Here is an 18029-nt window from a genome sequence, read left to right as displayed (position 1 = left end):
ATGGAGTTTTAATTTAGGGAAATGAAAAAGTTCTGGAAATAGATGGTTGCGCAAGAATATATACATACTTAAAGCCTCTGAACTATATTCTTAAAAGGGTAAATTTCAAGTTACATGTATTTTACCACAGTTAAAAAAATTTCCAGGCATAGTCTCTGGGATATTCACAAGAATTGCAGAGAACCACAACTTTTAGAAGAAGCATCACAAAAGGGGGATGTTGGCTGTCCATTTTTCTTAAAATTGTTGTGGTTTTCTTTATCAGAAGCATCAGGATGCCTCTTATTGCAAGGGGCATTGTGTGCCCAACAATGTGCCTTGAATTTATGAGAGCAGTCCTAAGAGAGAGAATGGCTCATCCTTATGGAGGACAGCCTGCTCCTAGAACCCTGAGAGCTTATTTTTCCATCCTTGATCAGGAACAGATCTTATTAAAACAAAAACAAAAACATGATTTAGGCAGCTAAGTCTCTCCAAACGCTGAGTTTTACAACGCCCGGTGTATCACTGGCAAGACCCAGGGAAGAGCAAGTGTTCAGCGCCGCAGGCTTTCTCTTCCTCTCAGCCCTCTCCCACCCATAGAAGGCATGAGTGGAAACTTCTGTAGAAATTTTTGGGCATCACTGCTGCCTGAAGCATATGTGCATTTCAACCATGATAATTGAAACCAAACTTTCCATTTTGGAAATAATTTTTGGTGAAGCAAGGTTTTCAACTGCAAGAAAACAAAGTTAGTTGGAAGAAACCTCTTGATTTCCCCATACCCAGATTTGAGCATTTAGGTTTTTGCTGCTTGCTAGGTTTTATATTGTTGAGGCACATCTATACAAGAACATTTTGGGGTAAGTTTTCTAAAGCAAGTGTTTTATTTGATGAAATTTGCCAACATAGAATTGACCTAATTTTTTTTTTTTTTCAATTTCTGGATAAACCTTGAAACTAGGTTAGACTGAAAAGAGCATTGATGCACTGTGTAAAAAATAACTTGAACATGTTTTGTTCTTAAATTTTTTTTCTCTATCAAGTTCAATGGTGGTCAAGTTACAAATCTGTAACTTTTTTATAATTTAAAAGGGTTTTCAGACTTTCAGCCCTGCTTTCATGGACTTTTCTTTTTAACTTGTGAAAGTCTATTGTAACCTCTATCAAAACCACACACATGGAAGAGTTCAGCTCTCCTATTCAAACCTAATAGAAGTTTGGCTTCCGAAAGGCCACATAATGAGGGCTGTGTTTTCTTTCAGTCTTTCTCTCCCCTTGTCTCATTCTGTCTGTCTGAACTCATGTTTTTCTTATATTTTGCATTTTTACGCAGCCTGCTGAAGTGATTGCCTTCTTGGTTTGGAAGGAAGCTATTTGTGAATTGGACTGTTAGGAATGTGATTAGTAACATACCTGTTCTTGAACTGGTTTATGAAAGAGCACATTACAAGAATGGCAGCAGCTGCTGACCAGCTTTGATGCGTCATGACAGGCTTGTATGAAAATTCTGAGTTCTGTCCAATTAATAATATTAACTCCAGTACATACTGTAGTTCCCCACAATCAGTGAAGTGAAATAGTGCCATGGCACAGGTCCTGGGGGATTCAGTCTTTCTCATTGGCTTGGTTTGGCCACACCATAAAGAACCTCAGAGAGTGGATCATAAGGATGGAGTCTCCCTTGACCTGTTGGCTGTGGACATTGTCCCAAGACAGTGGACATTGCTATGAAGAGCGTAGGCCCTGGAGTGGATTAGACATGGGTCTGAGTGGCAGTTCTCCACGTAGTAGTTATGTGGGATTTCTGGCCAAGTTTTATCTCAGTGCCTGAGGAGGTTATCCTTTATAGGGTTGTTCTGAAGATAAAATGAGATAGTAGAGGTAAAGTAAGCTTTCAGTAAACGTTAACTGTTACTACCCAGGAACCATAGCTTACTGATGCGTTATTTTCCCTGGGTCCGTGTGGCCTGTTGCAGGGAATCAACTGATGCTTGAACTGAGGTGGCCCAAGTGAAAAAGTAGGAGAATATGGAGCTCTATAGCAGTCTGTGTGTGGGGGTGTTCCTTGAGGACAGGGCGGCACTATCATGCCCTGAATCCCGTTACTTGGTTATCTTCAAGAGCCAGGTCATTCATTCATCCAGATGCAGAAATCTCAGTTGGTTCATTTTGGCCTTGAACTTTAGGATTGAGAAATATGCTAGTTCTCCCAGAGCTAGTTTACCCAGAGCCCGGTAGGTTCCAAAATCTTCTCTTGTCCTTTGCTGCCCAGACCTGAAGAAGTGGAGTCATGCTGATGAACTCTTCATGAGAAACTGAGGTACAGCAGTCAGAGTGTCATTTTATTAATTTGTGATGAAAAGTATTACTGGCACAATGTTCCTGAGGGCCTGCTACCATACTTTCTTGCTTCCTAAAGGAAAGCCACAGGGGAAGCCAACTTGATCAAGAGGCCGCATTTGCGAGCTGGGGACTGAGTAAGGTCATTTGAGCGTTTATAGGCTTCAAGTTCCACAGCAGGGATCTGACATGAGGCGGAACCTAATGACTGTCTGATGATTAAATCATTTCTTCCATAGTGTGGGGTGAGCTGGACCAAGAGCTTTCTCAGCCTGATTCTTGTTTTTGGATTTCCCTTTCTAAAGGAAATTTTCTTACCTTTTTTTTTTTAAAGGGCATTTTCTTTATTGAGGGATTTTGATACATTCGGCATAGCCTTCCTTGGACTCACAGAGTTGTGCTGACCCCCGTAGGTGACTTTGCCTCTCTTTATTCTGTCTCATTTATAGCTTGACCATCATGTGCTTGGGCTCTATCTGTGCGGCCCATGCTGCCTGAACTTTATTTGCATCTCTTGAAGATTTTCAGTAGGGATGCAGTTCTTAACTCTCAGCAGTGTTTCTTAGACTCCCCTTTCCTCTCCTCTCCATTCTCTCACACCCTGGATGCTCCAGAGTTCCTCTTGGCAGATTCCCCCAATCTGGACAATTAGATGCTCCGAGGTTTCTATGTCTCCTGCTTTGCTGACATGCATGCTATTGTCCTTTCTATTCATTGCCTGGATTTTTCTTAGTGATGAAAAGAGCCTAAGAACTAACGCAAGAGGCAGTAACTCTTCTTGCTTTCTTCCTTCTTCTCTAGAGGAGTGTGACTTTCTCTTCTACCCCTGCCTGCCCCGCTTCCTGTCAAGAGCTTCCTGATTCTGTATCACCAATGCAGGAAGCTAGGTTGGCTAAGAAAGCTCCTCCCCTCCCCCTACCACCTCCTTTGGGGAAGGACGGGGTTGGGAGGGGGGGAGTTGAGAGGGATAAAGCTATAATTATTTTAGAGGATGTGAGAAAAATGGGATAGTTGATAGTTATACCTCATTTGCTAATCCATCCATTCAGTTACTCAATAATTTATTGAGTACCTGCCATGTGCCATAGGCTAATAATATAGAGGGAAATAAGACACCATCCTGATTCTCTTGGAGCTCAAAATCTAGGGTGGGCAGTGGTATGCAAGAACCAGCACTCACCCACTTGCTAGAGCTGCTTGCTAAATTTTTAAGAATTTTGTGAGTCAGTCATTTAAATACAGCCCTTATTTTAAAAATTATGTGATTTACTAATAAATTATATTGACATAGTAAAGATTCATCTCTTCCTAATTATTTTACTAATGGGCTTCCTTGGTGGCTCAGACAGTAAAGAATCTGCCTGCAAAGTGGGAGACCGTCAGCAAGAGGTCTGAGGGTTGATGAAAATGAGCTAGACATAGGGGACAACGGGTGGGGATAGGGCAAAAGAGCTTGATATATTTAGGCAATTGTGAATATTTTAGTACTTGAGTAACAGAGTCTTCAGGACAGCAATGAGATGAGGAAGCATCAGGCTGGGTCTCTGAGATTTCTTCTGTATGCAGTGAGGAACCAGTGAGAGGTTTCACATAGGACATGCCATGTGCACAGTGACATTCTGTAAAGATCATTCTGAAGTCTTTGAGGAGGACGTTACTGTAGTAACCCAGGTAAGAGATCATGATGACCTGGACTGAAGTTGTAGTAGCAGTGACTGTGAGAAGGGAATGGGGTAGAGAGAGATTAAAGGACCTAGGACTGATGGGACTTGTGGTAGTATGTGAGGTGAGAGATGGAGTGAAGAAGACATCAAAGATGATATCCTAGTTTCTGCCTTGCATAGGTGATTGGGTAGTTGGGTTTGACTCTGAGACCGAGAGTACAGAAAGATGAGTAGGCTTCAGAGAGGGCAGGGAGCCATCAGTTGAGTATAAGTTACTATGAAAAATCTAAGTTGGGGAGTCAGTTCAGATACTGGATATATGGATCTGGACTTTAGAGGAGAGGGGAGGGTGGGAGAAAAGGCTGTGGGAGGTGGCATGCCATGAAAGAGGGCCTAATGTTTACAGTTTATGTATTTTTGTTTATAACTCATAACTATTATAAGATTTTATGTGTATTAATTTACAGTTTAATTTTGAAGACCACCTTTCATTTTTAAGATTGTTAGGGAAAGGGGCAGTGTTTGGGTAGACCATCCCCACTCTGCTCTACTGTCTACCACCCATAGGGACAAAGTGGAGGGTTTTCAGATCAGATTTCACTGATGGTAAATATGTCATGAAGACATGCTGTGGGCATGGCCTTCTGCTGGGCAGGCTGAACTGTTGAGAGTCCTTGGACACATCGTCCTTGCTTACCAGGAATAAGGAGTCTAGCATGGGGGGCTGGGTGTTCAAATATGTGCTATGAAAAGGTCATCAAACATGGGTTTGTATCCTATGTGCAGCTGAGTTACAGGCCAGAAATTCTACAACAGTTTAGGGGAGGCAGAGATCACTTAGGAATGAAGTAGTCAAAGGACTTCATAGAGAAGGCAAAACTTAACCTACTGGGCCATCCTGGAAGACTGGAAAATTCAAAGACAAACACAACAAGGAAGAGCAAGCTCCCCAGTTACTAGTCACAGGGGATTGTTGTCAGCACTTCCAGAATGTCTCTCTTTGATCTACATCCATCCCATATATGTAAAATAGAACTAATAATGTCTGTCCACTGGGCCTTTGTGAACTCTAATCTCATAAAGTTTCTGTCAGAAACCTTTAGTTGTTCTCTGATCAATACCAGATATTTTCTCTTCCTGGCTTTTAAGTCTCTGCAATTTGAAGACAGTATTTATAATGAATATTTGTGCAATGTTTTACAGTTTCTAAATTTGTTCCAGAAATGCAAATATAGTTTAGTATTAGAAAATATGTCATATACCACATTAACAGATTAAAGGGAAACATCCATATGATCATCTCATTAGATTCACAAAAAGGTTTGATAAAATTAATATAATTTATGATTAAAATTAAAATGTGAGTTTCTTAATTTGATAAAGGCCATCTATAAAAATCCTAAAATTAGTATACAATGAGGAAACATCACAAACATCTTTTTAAAATTTAAAATGAGGAAGATGACAAGAATATTCATTAGGACATTTTATGTTTATCATTCTGTGATATATGTCTAAAGGTGGCATAACAAGGTGAGTGGGGAAAAAGAAAAGGTATTCAATAAGTGGAACTTACAGGAAAAATTAGATCCATATTTCATGGTGACATAAAAATCAACATTAGATAAAAGAAGGGCTTAAATATCAAAAGCAAAATCATTAAGCTTTTAGTATAGAATAGAAATTTACATCTATCTGGCCTGGAGTAGGGAAGGACACTTAAGTTATAAAAGAAATTGTACTTGTGGGATTTTTAATAGGAAGTTTTAAATTTTTACTAGGTCCTCCCTCTCCTTGATAACTTTCTCTGTTTTGAGATTTTCTTCATGTTTTTAAACACATGATTCTGCCTTGATATTTATCATCCTATGCTTAGCTAACTTCTTTGTACCTAGAATGCAGACAGTCCCACAGTTCAGATGTCTGTGGCTTACATTTTCCTGCTGAACTAAAAGTGGGAAGGAAGCCAGTAGAGGCGAGTGTCCTGGTTAGACAAGCTGTGGGTCTGGCATGCTGTTTATATTGGAATGTTCCAATGTTACCATTCCCAGTGTGAGATCTAGAGAGACTCTCAGGTCTCCGAAACTTTATCTTAACCATGGCAACCCCTTTCTTGAGCCAGTTTGCAAGGCTAGGTGGTAACATCAACAGAGGCTCACTAGAGAAAGGCAAAGGAAGTTACTGGCAGTGTCTTAGAGTTGGTTTGAACTGTGGGTCCCCAAATCTACACCAGTGGAGAAGGTTCTGGTTTTCTGTGAGAAGGCAAAGCTTAGCCTGGTCCAAACAGACGTAACTCCAAGGTCCCAGACTTGGCTTGGAGCTGAATAGTTTTATCAGTTTGGGGAGAAAGTCCTTTTCTTGCTTATTTTTTGATTCTTCTTTCCCACCTCACCATCAAGTTGAGACATGTTGCTTGGAAGTGATTGAGCATCTCGCTGGCATCCCACAGGAATTTGAGTGTTTTGTCTTTGGTGTAGAAGGCTTTGAGATTATAGGTGCCTCTTGCTAGTCACCACTTGCTCACCTAACCCACATATAGTCATTTTATAACAGTTACAATCCCTTGTTTTTCTATGGGATTATGGTTTCTCCAAAGCTTTCACTGTTATGCCACTATTCTCCACGCTGTGGCCAATGTGATCTTCCTAAAGCACACATGTATTCACTTGCTTCCTGCTCTGCTTCTTTGCTTAAAACTGAGGGCTTCTCATTGTTTTAGAATGAAACCCAAACTCCTTAGTTTTGTTTTTATGTGGCACTTATAAGATTACTTTTAGTTTTACTGAACTTCTAGTGCTCTGATTCCACTGGACTCCTTTTCTCTAGGTCTTTGTTCATATTGTTTCCTCTGTGTCCCCATCTTACTTCTTACCTGGTTAATTTCTGCTATTCCTTAAGATTTCTATTCTTCCTCAGCTTCCAGTAAGTTTTTCCTCAACCTGCCATCACTAAGATAGTTGCCTGTCCTTTGTGCTTCTGTGTGGGCGTGCACGCTAAGTTGCCTCAGTTGTGTCTGACTCTTTGTGACCCTATGGACCATAGCCTACCAGGCTCCTCTGTCCATGGGATTCTGCAGACAGGAATACTGGAGTGGGTTGCCATTTCCTCCTCCAGGGGGTCTTCCTACCCAGAAATCGAACCTGCATCTCTTATGTCTCCTGCATTGGCAGGCAGGTTCTTTACCACTGGCACCACCGGGGAATCCCTTTGTGCTTCTGTAATTCCAATCAGATCATAATACTCTGATATGTTTAAATGCTGACTTGGCTTTCTCCATCACTGAATTCTACGCTTTGTGAAAGCACGATCTGTGACTTAGCTATTGTGTTTCTCTTGAATTTAAACCATTTAGTAAGCTCCACTAAATGTTTGTTGAATGAACCTACACCCCTGTGAAGTGAGTGGTACAATGCTTAGTTGCCCCTCACCCCATACCCTTTTAGGGATGGAGAGATGGAGAATAAGGACCTCCCACAAAGTCACACCAGTGCTGGATGGAAGAAGCTAACTAGGGTCTGAGGGGTACATTTTGCACTGGAAGATCCTGAAGAAATTCCTGACCCAGTGATTTCCTTCCCTTCTGGGCCTGTGGTGAAGAGAACAGACTGACAGAGATGCCCCTGGTGGGTGGGTAAATGGATGGGTTTGTGACAGTTGGATCAATGAGTTTGCCAACATGTGATCCTCTCTCTCCTCTCCCTCTCCCTTCCTGTTCACAGCATCAAACTGAGCTCCCAGCCCCTGATACAAACTGGGGATGATGAAAAGAACCAGAGGACCGTCACTGTCAATCCTGCCCACATGGGGAAGGCGTTCAAGGTTATGAATGAACTGCGGAGGTACTTTTCCTATTTTGCCCATGCCCTTTTGGAAGGAACTTACTGGGTGAGCATCATCAGGGTTTGAGAACAGAAGTCAGAACACCACCATCTAGTGAAGTCTGACTCTTCCCCACCCACTCTCAGTCAGTTGGCTTTCCCTTTCGAATTCTGATAGAGACAGAATGACTCCCCCAAAGCTCTCTCTTTTCTTTGTATTTATTTAACACCTATCATTTTAGTGCTTAATCACTGGGGAAAAATCCCTTATGGTCGCAGCAGTTCTGTTCATAAACTTGATTTCCAACTGAACCAGCTGCTTGAAGGCCAATAATAGAGTGATTGCAACACCTACACACACTTGCAGATTAAAGATTGCAGATGCCATGCATTTTCTTTTGGACTCTCTCTCTTTCTTTGGTCTCAACTTTGTCTTTGTCAAGGCAACCACACGACAGGGAGAACACCTAGCTTCTAAAATACAATTTAACTCTATAAAGAAAGAAATGAAGTGCAAAAGCACTCATTCTCACTGAGCTAAACAGTGAGGGGTATGCAGACTATTTGTAAGGCCAAGGTGCATGTTTGCTGAGCTTTGTTGCAAGACAGGTTCAGGACATTGAATGAGTTTTTTTGTATGAAGGCTGTGCATACAACCTCTTCTTTATCAGAGCTTCCTTTGCCCATGCAATTATTTTTCTTTTGTATTGAAATACAGTTGATTTACAATGTTGTGATATTTTCAGATGTATAGCAAAGTGATTCAGTTATATATACTTTTCAGGTTCTTATCCATTATAGGTTATTATAAGATATTGAATATAGAGTTCCCTGTGAAAGTGAAAGTCACTCAGTTGTGTCCGATTCTTTGGGACCCCAGGGACTGTTCAGTCCATGGAATTCTCCAGGACAGAATACTGGAGTGGGCAGCCTTTCCCTTCTCCAGGGGATCTTCCTAACCTGGGGATCAAACCCAGGTCTCCCTCATTGCAGGCAGTTTCTTTACCAGCTTATCCACAAGGGAAGCCCAAGAATACTGGGGTGTATAGCCTATTCCTTCTCCAGCGGATCTTCCTGACCCAGGAATCGAACCGGGGTCTCCTGTATTGCAGGTGGATTTTTTACCAACTGAACTATCGGAATTCTGCAGGCCAGAATACTGGAGTGGGTAGCCTTTCCCTTCTCCAGGGGATCTTTCCAGCCCAGGGATCGAACCCAAGTCTCCCACATTGCAGGCGGATTCTTTACCAGCTGAGCCACAAGGGAAGCCCCATGGTTCCCTGTGCTATAAAGTAAATCCTTGTTGCTTATCTGTTTTAGATATAGTAGTGTATATCTGTTAATTCCAAACTCCTAATTTGTCTCTCTCCTACCCTTTCACCTTTGGTGACCATAAGTCTATTTTCTGTGTCTGAGTGTCTATGTCTCTTTTGTAAGTAAGTTCATTTGAATTGTAATGTTAGATTCCACATCTAAGTGATATCATGTGATATTTATCTTGCTCTCTCTGACTTTCTTCACTTTTAGTATGACAATCTCTAGGTCCATCTATGTTGCTGCAAATGGCATTTTTTTAAATGGCTGAGTAGTATTCTGTTATATATATAATGTTTTACACACACACACACACACACACACACATATAATGGTGATCTACATGAAAGTGAAAGTTGCTCGGTTGTGTTCGACTCTTTGCGATCTCACAGACTCTACAGTCTGTGGAATTCTCCAGGCCAGAATACTGGAGTGGGTAACTGTTCCCTTCTCCAGAGGATCTTCCCAACCCAGGGATCGAACCCAGGTCTCCTGCATTGCAGGCAGATTCTTTACCAGCTGAGCCACCAGGGAAGCTTATATATGTATGTATGTATGTATACACATACACCCCCACATACACCCCCCCACACACACACCGTATCTTCTTCTTCTCTTTTTGTTTTTACTACCACCAGCACCTATTTATTACCTTGAAAAAGTCTTAAAGACATTTATCATTTGTAAAATGCATCATTATCAGTGCTTTTCCACTTAAAAGAAAAAGAGAAACACTGTCATTAAGCCATAATTTGCCATTAGCTGCTAGATGCCATCTAGTTTTCTATGATGTTAACTCTGCAAAAATGTACATATGTACATTTTATGGATGTTAACATATGAAGAAACATAATATAGTTAAAAAGGGAAGGAAAAGGAAAATTAACAAATTTCTGTACATATTAATGAATAAATATATTGACAGGATGAAAAAAATGTATATACCATATCTTCTTTATCCATTCATCTATCAGTAGACATTTAGGTTACTTTTATATCTTGGCTATTGTAAATAGCCAAGATATGGAGTACATGTCTCTTTTTGAATTAGAGTTTTTGTCTTTCCTGGATATATGCCCAGGAATGGGATTGCTGGATCATATGGTAAGTCTATTTTCTTTTTTAAGGAATTTTTATGCTGTTCTCCATAGTGGCTGTACCAATTTACATTCCTACTGACAGTGTAGGAGGATTCCCTTTTCTCTACACCCTCTTCAGTATTTATTATTTGTAGATTTTTTAATGATGGCCATTCTGATCAGGGTGAGGTGATGCCTCATTGTAGTTTTGATTTGCGTTTCTCTAATAATTAGTGATGTTGATCTTTTGATGTGTTTGTTGTACCAATGCCATTATTTATCACAGATTTCATCCTATTGTATGTTATAACTGTTTATCTCCTCTTTTCTCTGTAGTTCATGAGCTTCCTAAGGCCAGGAACAATTTCTGAATCATTTTAGTCTCTAGTACCTAGTACTTCATAGGAGCTTTGAGTTATTCACTAAAGATCCCCAGACACACTGGCTGGCTCTGAGATGTGTGGGAGAGGGTGCAAGGTAAAAAATGATAATAGGTCAATGAAAATGGTCTTCCTACAGTGCAAATAAGTGTTATGAAGGAAAAATGTATCAGGTGCCTGCCAGGTGGTAGTTGTGCAGTAATTATTAGTTTCTTAGAGGGTGTCATGAAAGAAAGCATGTAAATCTGCAACTTTGGAGAACACATCCTAAGGGGAAAGATGCTTGAGCTAAATTCTAAAGGACAAGTAAGAGTTAGAGAAACGAAAAGTGGTAAGGTTAGGGAGATGTCTTCCAGGCAGAGAAAATGGCATGAGCAAAGCATGTATAGCTGAAGATGTGATTGTTGTGTAGGGGTTTGAACTACTTGTAAAAAAAAATTCTATATTCATTTACTTGAGTTTCTTTTCTGCAGGGTCTAGGCTTTGGCATTAAAAACCAAGTTAAATTAGATTTGTCTTACGCTCTATTGCTCAATTTTTATTAATATTAGGCTTCCTGCCAGATTTTCTAGAAGCTCCATCCATAGTTGTTTTAGGTAGTGGATAGTGCTAACATTCATCCCTAATGTTTCTTTGTTACTAAAGAATTTGTATTGTGTTCCCTAGACACTATTGAAGTTCCTCATTTTGTTCCCTTGAGTATGGCTTGTGTCCTTTGTCTGATTTAAGGCTTCAGGTCTCCAAATAAACAACCTAACTTTACACATGGAGGAATTAGAAAAGAAGTTTAATCAAAACTCAAAATTAGCAGAAGGAAAGAATTAATAAAGATTAGAGCAGAGATCAGAAATGGCAACCCACTCCAGTGTTCTTGCCTGGAGAATCCCAGGTATGGGGGAGCCTGGTCGGCTGCCGTCTGTGGGGTCACCACAGAGTCAGACATGACTGAAGTGACTTAAAAAAAAAGAGCAGAGATCAAATGAAATACAGATTAGAACGACAATAGGAAAAAAATGAAGCTAAGAGTTTTTTTGAAAGAATAAACAAAATTGACAAATCTTTAGCTAAACTAACGAAGACAAAAGAGAGAGAACCCAAAATTATAAATGAAAAAGGAGACATTATAACTGTTATCACAGAAATACAAATGATTGTAAGAGGCCACTATAAACAATTATATGCCAACAAATTGGATAACCTAGAGCAAATGGATAAACTCCTTGAAATATATGAACTACCAAGACTGAATCAAGAAGTAGAGAACCTGAACAAACCAATAATAATTAAGGAGATTGAATCAGTGAGCAAAAATCTCTCAACAAAGAAAAGCCCGTGACTGGATCATTTCACTGGTGAATTCTACCAAATTTCAGAGAAGAATTAACACCAATCCTTCTCAAACTCTTCCCAAAACTTGAGGAGGATGAAACACTCCCAAACTCATTTTAACGAGGCCAGCATTACCCTGATATGAAAGCGAGATAAGGACACTACAAGAAAAGAAAACTATAGACCAATATCCCTGACAAGTATTAACGTAAAACTTTTAAACAAAATACTACTGCTGCTGCTAAGTTGCTTCAGTCGTGTCCGACTCTGTGCGACCCCATAGATGGCAGCCCACCAGGCTCCCCGTCCCTGGGATTCTCCAGGCAAGAACACTGGAGTGGGTTGCCATTTCCTTCTTCAAAGCATGAAAGTGAAAAGGGAAAGTGAAGTTGCTCAGTCGTGTCCGACTCTTCACGACCCCATGGACTGCAGCCTACCAGGGTCCTCCACCCATGGGATTTTTCAGGCAAGAGTACTGGAATGGGTTGCCTTTGCCTTCTCTGAGACAAAATACTAGCAAACAGTATATGTATGATCTGGTAAAATATGATCTGATGAAAGGATCAAATACTATGATCAACTGAGATTTATCCCTGGGATGCAAGGGTGATTCAAGGTAAATCAATAAAGATGATACACCATGTTCATAGAATGAAGGATAAAAGCCATAACATCTTTTTAATAGAGCAGGGAAAGTGTTTAACAAAATTCAACATCCCAGCAAATTGGGTTTAGAAGGATTATACCATAACATGTTAAAAGCCCTATGTGACAAACCCATAGCTAACATCATACTGAATGGTGAAAATTTGAAAGCTTTTCCTTTGAGGTCAGGAACAAGACAAGGGTGCCCACTTTTACTACTTTTTTTGATCACAGTACTGGAAGTTCTAGCCAGAGTAATTAGGCAACAGAAAGAAATAAAAGGCATCCAAATTAGAAAGGAAGAAATAAAATTGTCTGTTTTGCAGATAACATGGTTCTGTATATAAAAAACCCCACAAGACTCCACCAAAAAACCTGTTAGAACTTAAAAATAAATTTGGTAAATTTACAGGATACAAAATCAACATACAAAAATCAGTTGCATTTCTATACACTGATAGTTATCTGAAAAAGAAATAAAGATAACAATCTCATTTTAAATAGTGTCACAACAATAAAACATTTAATAATAAATTTAACCAAGAAGGTGAAAGATCTGTACACTGAAAACTTGATGAGAGAGATTGAAGAAGACACAAATGAAAGATATCCTGTGTTCTTGCATCAAAAGAGTAGTGTTAAAATGTTCATACTCCCCAAAGCTATCTGTAGATTCACTGCAATCCCTATCAAAGTTTCCATGGCATTTTTTCACAAAAATAGAGAAAACATTCTTAAAATTTGAATGGAATCACAAAAGACCATGAATAGCCAAAGCAATCTTGTAAAAGGAGAACATAGTTGGAAATATCGCACTCTCTGATTTCAAACTACAGTTGGCCCTTGAACAACATGGGTTTGAACTGTGAGGGTCCACTTATCTGAAAAATTTTTTTTTCACTAACTGCTGTAGTACTGCACTATTTGTGATTCCATATCTCTGATATGAAATTGTGGATATGGAGAGCTGATATAAAGTTAGATGTAGGTTTTCCACTGCATGTAGGGGGGAGTTGCACTCCTAATCCCCAAATTGTTCAAGGGTCAAGTATATGTGACAAAGCTGTGGTAATCAGAACAGTATGGTATAGACATATAGACCAGTGGAACAGAATTGAGAGCCCAGAAATAAACCCACATGGATATGGTCAACTCATATTTGGCAGGGGAGCCAAGAGTATTTAATGGGGAACGGATGGATAGTCTTTCATCAGATGGTATTAGGATAACTAGATGTTCACCTGCAAAAGAATGAAATTGGATGCTTATCTTATACCACTCACAAAAATTAACTCAAAATGGATTTAAAACTTAAATGTTAAGACCCGAAACCATAAAACTCCTGGAAGAAAACAGGGGGAAAAATAAACAAATAGGACTTCATTAAACTAAAAGCTTCTGCACAGCAAAGGAAATGATCAACAAAATGAAAAGGCAACCTATGAAAGGGAGAAAATACTGGCACACCATAAATTTGAGGAAGGGTTAATATCTAAAATACATAAAACATTGAACTCAAAAGAAATGGTTAAAAATGGGCAAAGGACCTGAATAAACATTTTTTCCAAAAAAGATACCCAAATGGCCAACAGGTACATGGGAAGGGGCTTAACATTACTCATCATGAGGGAGACTCAAATCAGAACCACAATGAGGTATCACCTCACACCTGTTAGAGTGGCTATTATCAAACAAACAAACAAAAAACTCTAAGAGATAACAAGTGCTGCTGAGGCTGTGGAGAAAAGGGAACCTTTGTGTGCTATTGGTAGGAATGCAAATTAGTACAGCCGCTATTGAAAACAACATGGAAGTTCCTCAAAAAATTAAAAATTGATCTGCTATACAATCTAGCAATCACACTCTGGGCATGTATCTGAAGAAAATGAAATCACTTTCTCGAAGAGATATCTGTACCTCCAGGTTCATTGCAGCGGTATTCACAGTAGCAAAGACATGAACACTACATTAAGTTTTGGTCAGAGAATGAATGGATAAATAAGATATGGTATATTAACACAATGGAATATTATTCAACTGTAAAAAAGAAAGAAGTTTTGTCATTTGCATCAACGTGGATAAACGTTGAGGGCATTGTATTTAGTGAAGTAAGTCAGAGAAAACCAAAGACTGCATGATTTCATTTATATATGAAGTCTAAAAAACCTGAACTCTCAGAGAGTACATTAGTGGTTGTCAGGGAGTGGAGGTTGTGGGAAATGAGGTGTTGGCCAAAGGGTACAAACTTCCAATTATAAGAAGAGTAAGTTCTGGGGATCTTATGTGTAATGTGGTAACTATAGTTATCAATACTGTATTGTATACTTGAAAGTTTCTAGAAGAGTAGATCTTAAAAGTTCTCGCCAGAAGAATAAAAGTTGTAACTATGTGTGGTGATGGATGTATTACCTTATTGTGGTAATTATTTCACAGTATATATCAAATCATCACATTATACACTTGGAACTTACACAGTGTTATATGTCAATAGACTTGGGGAAAGAAGACTTTTGGTCTCTCACCATACCTTATTTTGCCTGGTTTAGCCCACTCCAGTAACTACTTAAAGGCAGAGCTTAGGAAATAGCTTTGCCCACAGAATTCCCCCCAACTCTCACTTTATATTATTAATATTTTTTCCTTTTGCTTAAATAACTGAAAATCCTGCTATGTCCTCCCTTTTTTTTGTTGTTGCAAGTTACCACACTTTTGCATTTTTCCTTAAGAGCCTCGACTTGGATTTAACCTCTTCCAACAGTCCTGGTGCTTCTCTTTTGTGTAAGTTACCATTTGCCAGTCTCTTCTGAGAAACATTTTCTCAAGATGCTCTGTGGGAAAATAGATCTGAGCCAAAATGAGTTTTAAAAATGCTATATAAAACTGTTATACTCCCCTCCAAGATTCATGATATATATAGGTAGATTAAAACCTCTGAGAAGTCATACAATAAACTTGTCTAACTGAGGGTTTCCCTCATGGTTTTGAACCCTCTTTGGTTGTTATGTACAGACCGAGTGTTTTGTGAAACTTATTTTGGAAAACACTGGTCATTTGCTGAAACTTAAGTGAATAATCTTTGTATTAGTCAGAGTTTTTCAGAGAAACAAAACCAATAACATCTATTTTTATTATTTATTTATATATATGCTATTGATTCTGCTTCTCTGAAAAAACAAGATATATATATAAGAGGAGATTTATTATTGAAATTGGCTCACTTGATTATGGAGGCTGAGAAATCCCACAGTCTGCTGTCTCCATGTTGGAGAACCAGGAAAGCTAGTGGTATAATTCAGTCCAAATCTGAAATCCTGAGAAACAAGAGCCAATGGAGTATGTCTTGTGGTCCAAAGCCCTAAGAACCAAGACCTCTGATGTCTGAGGGCAGAAGATAATGTATAGTCCATCTTAAGGAGAGAAGGACTTCATCCTTCCTCCACCTGTTTGTTCTATGCAAGCCCTCCGTAAATTGGATGTTGCCCACCTACATTGGTGAAAGAGATCTTCTTTTCTCAGTCTACCAGTTCAAAGGCTAATCTCTTCTGGAAAGACCTTTGCAGACACACCCACCAATAATATTTCATCAACTATCTGGGCATCCCTTATCCTGGTTGACTTGGCACAAAACATTAGCCATCACAATCTTGTTCTTCCTCATTTTGTTTTTTTTTCAAATGGACCACAATCTGTTTATGTTTTTCTTGGGAAATTTTAGTTCAGGTTTGGGCATGGATTTCCCTTTAGTTTTTCTTTAAATTTAAAATTTTTCTTTCAATTTTTTTTTTTTGGTAAAAAGAATATATTGTAGAATATTTAGAAAATACAGGTGAGGGAAAAGTCACAGTGGAAACCATTATTAACATTTAGGAGAAGATCTTTTTTTCTTTAAAAAGTATGACTCAACTGGATTTTTTTTTCCTATGGGTGATTTTTAATTTTAAAAATATTTTAATTTTATTGGGGGTATAGTTGATTTACAATTGTGTTAGTTTCAGATGTACAGCAAAGTTATTTAGTTATACATATATTCATTCTTTTTAGGATTTTTTTCTCTTATAGGTTATCACAGAATATTGGGTAGAAGTCCCTGTGCTATACAGTAGGTCCTTGTTGATTATCTGTTATGTAGTGTGTGTGTTCAACCAGATTTTTATTCTTAACATTTTGTTGAACAATTTTTTAAATGTTACTAACCGTTCTACAACTTCATTTAAAGTGGTTGAATGATACTCTATTTTTATTTTTTAAAAAGCAGTTCCCTGTTGTTGAATGTCTAGGTTTTCCAATTCCTTGCATAAATGATACTCACAGTAGTTTTGTATGATACTCACAGTGGTTTTGTGTAGGGCAGGATCATGCACTGGTCACAAGCATAGACTCTGGAGCCAGACAGCCTGGTTTTAAACTTCGGCTCCAGTGCTGATTAGCTGCGTGACCCTGAACAAGTTAATTAATATCCCCAACCTCACTTTTGTCAGCCATATAATGAGGCTAATAATAGTTCCAGTCTTGCTGGCTTGTTAATAGAATAAGTTAAGTGCTTAGAACAGTGACAGCACATTAGTGCTGTCACTGTTGTTAAGTACTTGTGCACATTTACAATTATTTCTATAGAATTAATTCCTAGAAGTAGAATTGCTAACTGAAACAGAAAGTAACATAATGATAATAATAGGTATTCCTTAGATATTTTATGAGTTCCTGCAACAAACTGAACATTCTGTGTTAGCTTATGATGATGATGTGCTTTAGGAGTATGGCAGTAGGTGGGACAATCCAAGCCTTGCCCTCAATCTCACTTGCATTCTGGTGGTGTTCAAAGATTATATCAAGTTTTAAGGTGTTTAGGTGACTGCCTGAAAAAACTAGAGTGGAATGGGTGATGCAGGGAGAGAAAGAGGGCCTGAATAGACACTTGATTGATTTGGGCGATTTCAGTCAGAACTGGGGAGAGGCATACTTTGTTTGGAGGAAGGCCAGGGTGAAGCACCTGGACATCCAGGGGTCAGGCTAATGAAATGGTACCTGATATTCCAGGGACCTGGGATTATTTCCTGCATTATTTTCACATTCCCCTCCTCCAGTTTTAAGCTTTTTTTGTTCAGGCACACACGTTCTTTGCAATTTATGAATCACACAATTTACCTGTTTCCTGTTCTTTATACTTCCATGGTAGAAAATGAGCTGCTGGCATGGTAACCAAGCAAACTTGCTCCTCTTTTTGTACTTCATCACTCTGCTCTGGTCAAACCAACAGTTGCTTCTGGGCAGCAGAACCCTGATGGCTGTTTGTCTTCTGACTCATTGGCCAGCCAGCAAGTGGGGACGTGGTCCTTGTTGGAAAAGCACCTCCTGATCAGGCCTGAAAATGAGAGACAATCTTCTATCTCATCTTTACAGTTTTAATTTCTTGTCTGGCCACTGCAAACAATTCTCTGCTTCGCCTTTTTTTCTTTTTAGATTATTGTCCAATATGGT

The 18029-nt window shown here is 39.1% G+C and overlaps 1 protein-coding gene across 3 annotated transcripts in view; it reads left to right on the top strand.

Annotated features, from left to right (window-relative positions):
- Positions 1-18029, top strand: part of KLHL3 (kelch like family member 3) — a 130302-nt gene that overhangs the window by 11985 nt on the left and 100288 nt on the right. For all 3 annotated transcript variants that reach the window (XM_069592145.1, XM_069592143.1, XM_069592144.1), the window contains exon 2: positions 7706-7825. In XM_069592145.1, the coding sequence (XP_069448246.1) occupies positions 7788-7825 (38 nt within the window). In that variant the 5' untranslated portion in view covers positions 7706-7787. The remainder of the gene's footprint in view (positions 1-7705; positions 7826-18029) is intronic.

This window comes from Ovis canadensis, chromosome 5 (genome assembly GCF_042477335.2).
Source record: "Ovis canadensis isolate MfBH-ARS-UI-01 breed Bighorn chromosome 5, ARS-UI_OviCan_v2, whole genome shotgun sequence".
Classification (NCBI taxonomy): domain Eukaryota; kingdom Metazoa; phylum Chordata; class Mammalia; order Artiodactyla; family Bovidae; genus Ovis; species Ovis canadensis.
This window is presented reverse-complemented; position numbering and strand designations above follow the sequence as displayed.